The sequence below is a fragment of the Atta colombica genome, unplaced genomic scaffold, assembly GCF_001594045.1.
Source record: "Atta colombica isolate Treedump-2 unplaced genomic scaffold, Acol1.0 scaffold106, whole genome shotgun sequence".
Taxonomy (NCBI): Eukaryota; Metazoa; Arthropoda; class Insecta; order Hymenoptera; family Formicidae; genus Atta; species Atta colombica.
In genome coordinates, this window is record NW_017259191.1 from 66,080 (window position 1) to 70,916 (window position 4,837).

The 4,837-nt window shown below is 29.4% G+C and overlaps 1 protein-coding gene across 4 annotated transcripts in view; it reads left to right on the top strand.

Moving 5' to 3' along the window:
* Positions 1-4,601, top strand: part of LOC108691612 (nuclear distribution protein nudE-like 1-A) — a 7,734-nt gene extending 3,133 nt beyond the window's left edge. For 3 of the 4 annotated variants that reach the window (XM_018199470.1, XM_018199457.1, XM_018199462.1), the window contains exons 6-7: positions 19-140; positions 534-734. In XM_018199470.1, coding sequence (XP_018054959.1) covers positions 19-140; positions 534-701 — 290 coding nt within the window. In that variant the 3' untranslated portion in view covers positions 702-734. Of the gene's footprint in view, positions 1-18; positions 141-533; positions 735-1,011; positions 1,080-4,020 lie in introns of those variants that run through there. The other variant, XM_018199476.1, reaches the window with a different exon arrangement.
* Positions 4,602-4,837: the final 236 nt, after the last annotated feature.

Here is a 4,837-nt window from a genome sequence, read left to right on the forward strand (position 1 = left end):
ACTTGTGTTTTTCGCTAGTTGGACACGGGATGGTAGGAGGTGTTATTGGGAATAACAATAACAATATGAGCCAACCATTACCACCCTGCACTAGAATACTAGCAATGAACATGATCGGTGACCTTATGCGAAAAGTCGGGGTAAGCATATACAATATATCTCGAATATTTTCTTTATTACACACCTATAGTTTTCTAAGCTTGAAGCATGGCTTGAAGTTTTTCCGTGTCTTTCCGTATCTTTATACACATAACATAAATTATGTATTTTATATATATTTTATATATAAAATTGTTATGTATGAATTTAATGGTACAAAGCAATTATCTGTGTAAAATATGAATTTTTTCAGTTTTTATTAATTTTTCTAGTAAAGTGTACTCGTTAAAAAATTACATTACATCACAATTAAATTGATAAAATATATTATTATGTGTACATATATAATATACAATTGATATGTAAGTAAGTCGGACTTGATTTGCACTTGGAATTAGATGGGAGTTAGTGTGATGTAGTTGGCATTTTGGTAGCTTGACAGGTGGGTCTGTGTGGGCTGTAGGAGAATAAAATGCACTTGTCCGAGTGAACAAATATCAAATACCATCTCGTCTACTGGCCTATCGGCAGCCCAGACTCACATGTCTACTCACTGTATAAGGCAACAACCTAGACCGACCGCGTGCAGATCTTCGTCGTGATTTCTCCATCGTTAATTAAATTATTTTGCATCTCCTTAAAGAGCAGGTCTCGATATTTTATTTTTTCTTTTATTACAAACGCTTTTGGTTATCCACATTAATCATTTTGGCTTATGCATTGTCGACATTTCATGCCTGCACTTATCAAAACAATAATTCTTGTGATATATATTGTAATATATTTGTTAATCCAACATTTGTTGGATTGTCACAATCTTGCAATATAACACTTGTTGTGCTTGTCTATTATAGCTCTGAAGGTATTCTTAAAAAGTAGCATATCTTTGATCATAATTATTTTTTTCTACAGGCGTTGGAGAACAAGCTGAACACGTGCAGAAATGCGTTCCGAGAAGATCAAGTTCGCGATCTCTACAGGTAACATAATAGTCACGTTTTAATCATGTTAAATTGCGTTGTTATACTCTTATTTTATCGTGCACTGTACTCACAAGTAAATGTCATGCATCCATCTTACGGTACATCTTTCTCTTTTTATCTTGTCGTTAATCAATTTTGAAAGCACGTTTCTTGACAAATCTCGAAATTCCAAACGAAATCGCACAAAATCATACATGTACATGATATACTCACTAACTTAATCGTACTTATTGTTAGTATAACAATGTTGGTTGTGTTCTTTCTATCGATTATACTTGTTATGATCAGCGCCAAGACGTCCAATTTCTATATATTTAAGGCTTTTTATGCAATATTATGTAGCACTCATTTTCTTAGTTCAGAAGATTGAGACGTTTTATAAAGATAGACGCATAGTTCTTCCATTTGATAGATAACTGCCTTTATTATATAGCAAAGATTCTTTATTTTAATTAAATTTACACAACTAATTTCCTTTTCGCAATTATATTTATCTCATCTTATTCAATCACGATTATTTTTAGTATCAAGTATGTTACTTCTTTTTATAGGAAGTTTATAGTTTGTCTGCTTATGCTTCTTAGACAATTGTTAAAATTAAGTGTACGAGTAATTAATGACAATGGCATAGTTTTAATCATTTGTGTATTTCCTAAACCCTGTTGTGCCATGTTTGAGTATGTTCAAAAATAAATATGTCATTATTTATTGGGAGTTATATTTAAATCTTGTTTAAATTGCTCTTTTTTTTATCAAATTCAATAATTTTTTTAAAATTAAAGACTTATTTACGTATATATTTATTTCCCGCGATAAATATGTACAGTAATTCTCCATATTTATATTATGTGCACGTGAAATTTCGATGCAAAGTGCAATAGACACATTTCTCTCAATGTGTTCGAATTTGTGCATATTTGTATAAATTAGAACACGAAGTACTTAGCTTAAAATGTATATACAGATAATATACGCGCGCGTACATAGTCTCGCATAATTCTCACAACCACAATTCGTGTCGGTCCATTGGAGATATAATAGATACGATAGCACATTTTACACAAAGCTTGCTTACTAGTAGACAATAATTACGCGAAATTCGACTAGAAATTCATTAAAAAAAAAACGAATGAGCCGTTAATTGTAAAATACACAAATGACAAATTTTATATAATTAGCTACATTTTTCACGCGCGAGTAGAGAAATATTCATCAAAGTACAAAAATTGAAATTGTAAAAAACTGTGCTAATAACACGACTATGTAAATGATACACATATGTACGAGAATGCCAATAATCGGTCAAAAGACATTATTAAAACAATAAATATATATATATATATATTTTTTTTTTTTTAATTTTTTAATTTTTAAATTTTAATTATCTCAGATATGACTGTGTGCTGAATCGTTCGGATTCATTAACCACAATCGATCTGAGATACTAATAATTATTTCGTAGATAGGAATGTCCGAATATTTCGGCGCCTTATCATTTGTATTATTAGCGTCTCAGATCGATTGTGATTAGTATCGGAATGTTTCGCACAGTCACATCTGAAATAATTAAAATTTAAAAAATTAAGAATATACATATACTGTGGTAATAAGATAGGTAATTCTTAAATTTAGTGATAATATGTGCGAGTACATATATTGTATATATAGACGCTAAGCGTCAGGGCATGTGCAGTTACATTAAGAATTTATTTGGCTCTGTAAAATAAAAGTGTGATGTGATTTAAACACAGTTTTGAAGCGTATACATCGCATACATCGTAAACTGTCGTAAAAGGATGCTTTTTTTATTTACTGCCATATTGTGTCATAGGCCAAAGTTTATAGTCAATTATATTTTAAGATTGTCTTAAATAGTCTTAAGATGTCATAAACCGAGATACAGAATCGTACTAGCATCTTAAGACGTTACTTAAGATGCTTAAAATAAGAAGCGACAAATATCGGTCATAGTCTAGGCTAACAAGAGTTATTTGTGACTCGATCCATAAAGAAAAAGTATTAATGTAGAAAATATCACATGTACCGCCCAAAATACGAAATGATACACACTTGTGAGTCCCTCCTTGCATGAATAGCTATTAATTTTATATTGCATCCTTGTGCACATATTGCATCTTTTGCCATGTGGTAAAAATGTCATGTTTTCTCTAAATATGTGTTAAATTAATTTCGAGATATTTCCGATTGTGCATATTTCGCAAGTGCATATTTCGTATCTATGCACAGATTTTGATCATTAAATATTCACTATCACAAATTCTCGTTCGATGTATGCTTTTATTTCTTCAAGGATGTATTACATTCAAAAAATAAAAAAATTATGAAAACATTGTAGTAATAAAATAAAATTTTTTTGGCAGCGATTTAGAACATAGATAAAAAAATTGTTGCAATAAGTAATCTGTTTTTCATCTTTATCAGTGCTCCATTGGAATTGTATAGAAATGTATTGTAAAATAATAACAAAAATCTATATTTTTTAATATAATTACTTTTTTAATATAATTAATTATTTAATATAATACTTTAACTATTCAAAATGATTTATACAGTTTTATTGCGATGAAGAGATTAGTTCTGTAAATAAGCAAAATTTATTTACTTATTTATTTAAAACGATTAATCTCTGCATTACAATGAAAATTTGTATAAATCATCTTAAAAAGTAGTTGTACAAAAAATTCAGATTTTTGTCATTATTTAAAAAATGTTAACATTATATAACAAATAATAATAAGTAAACTATAAAAATCATTCATTCAATAAAAATAGAATGTTGTAGACATAACTTTCATATATATAGTTTATTTAAAATATAAAAATTAATGCATTAAAGTGTAAAAATGAGTGATACATCCTTAAAGCATTAGAAGTAAACGCAAGCTATAACAAAAGATTATTGCGTCTGTTCAATTAGAGCTAGACGACAGGTCCGAAGCCCAGCCACAGGAAACAACAACCATATTCGATTATAAGCGAATTTAATGGAAAGGACATAATAATGTCGCAGCGATCATATGTTCGCACGTCCCGTTGCGATCCCAATGTTAATATTAGTTGGAAATTTCTTTGATGACTTCTGTTCAAGTTTCATAAGTTAGCCGCTAAGAGAGTTCACGCAAGATTGGAAGACATCGCTGTGCTTCAACGTGAAAAAATCTGATTTCTGATTTACGGAGACACGAGGTGGTAGATTCTTATATATATTCCTCTCGACTGTGTATGGATTTTCCCAATAACAGTGTTCCATATTGTCTCGACAACATTTGTCGCGATATCTTGCTAGAAAACATCGCACAGAATAATTATAGTGGCAAGTCGATGAATCATCGCTGTAAAAATTATCCGTTTCAAGTATGAGATAGATATCGAATATTTGCTGTAATTATTGCGAGCGATATTTTTCTAACAATATCGACAAACGTCGTTAAGAAAATACGACATCGTCCTCCAGCCTATAATATAGTCCGTACTATAATATAGTCCGTTTTTTTTTCACACAAGTAAAAGATATATTTTATTATTAAAAAAAAGAAATAAAAAACCTACAGTGATTGCAAAAAGTAATTCGTATATGGAGATATACATCTTTAAAAAAAAAACCTTATTTTTAGAAAGTAAACATTAATTAGCAATTTATTAATAAAGAATAAAATAGATTGTGTATTTCTCAAAATTATTTTACCTAAAAAGATGTGATAATTAAAATAATAAATAAATTATTTATATATAAT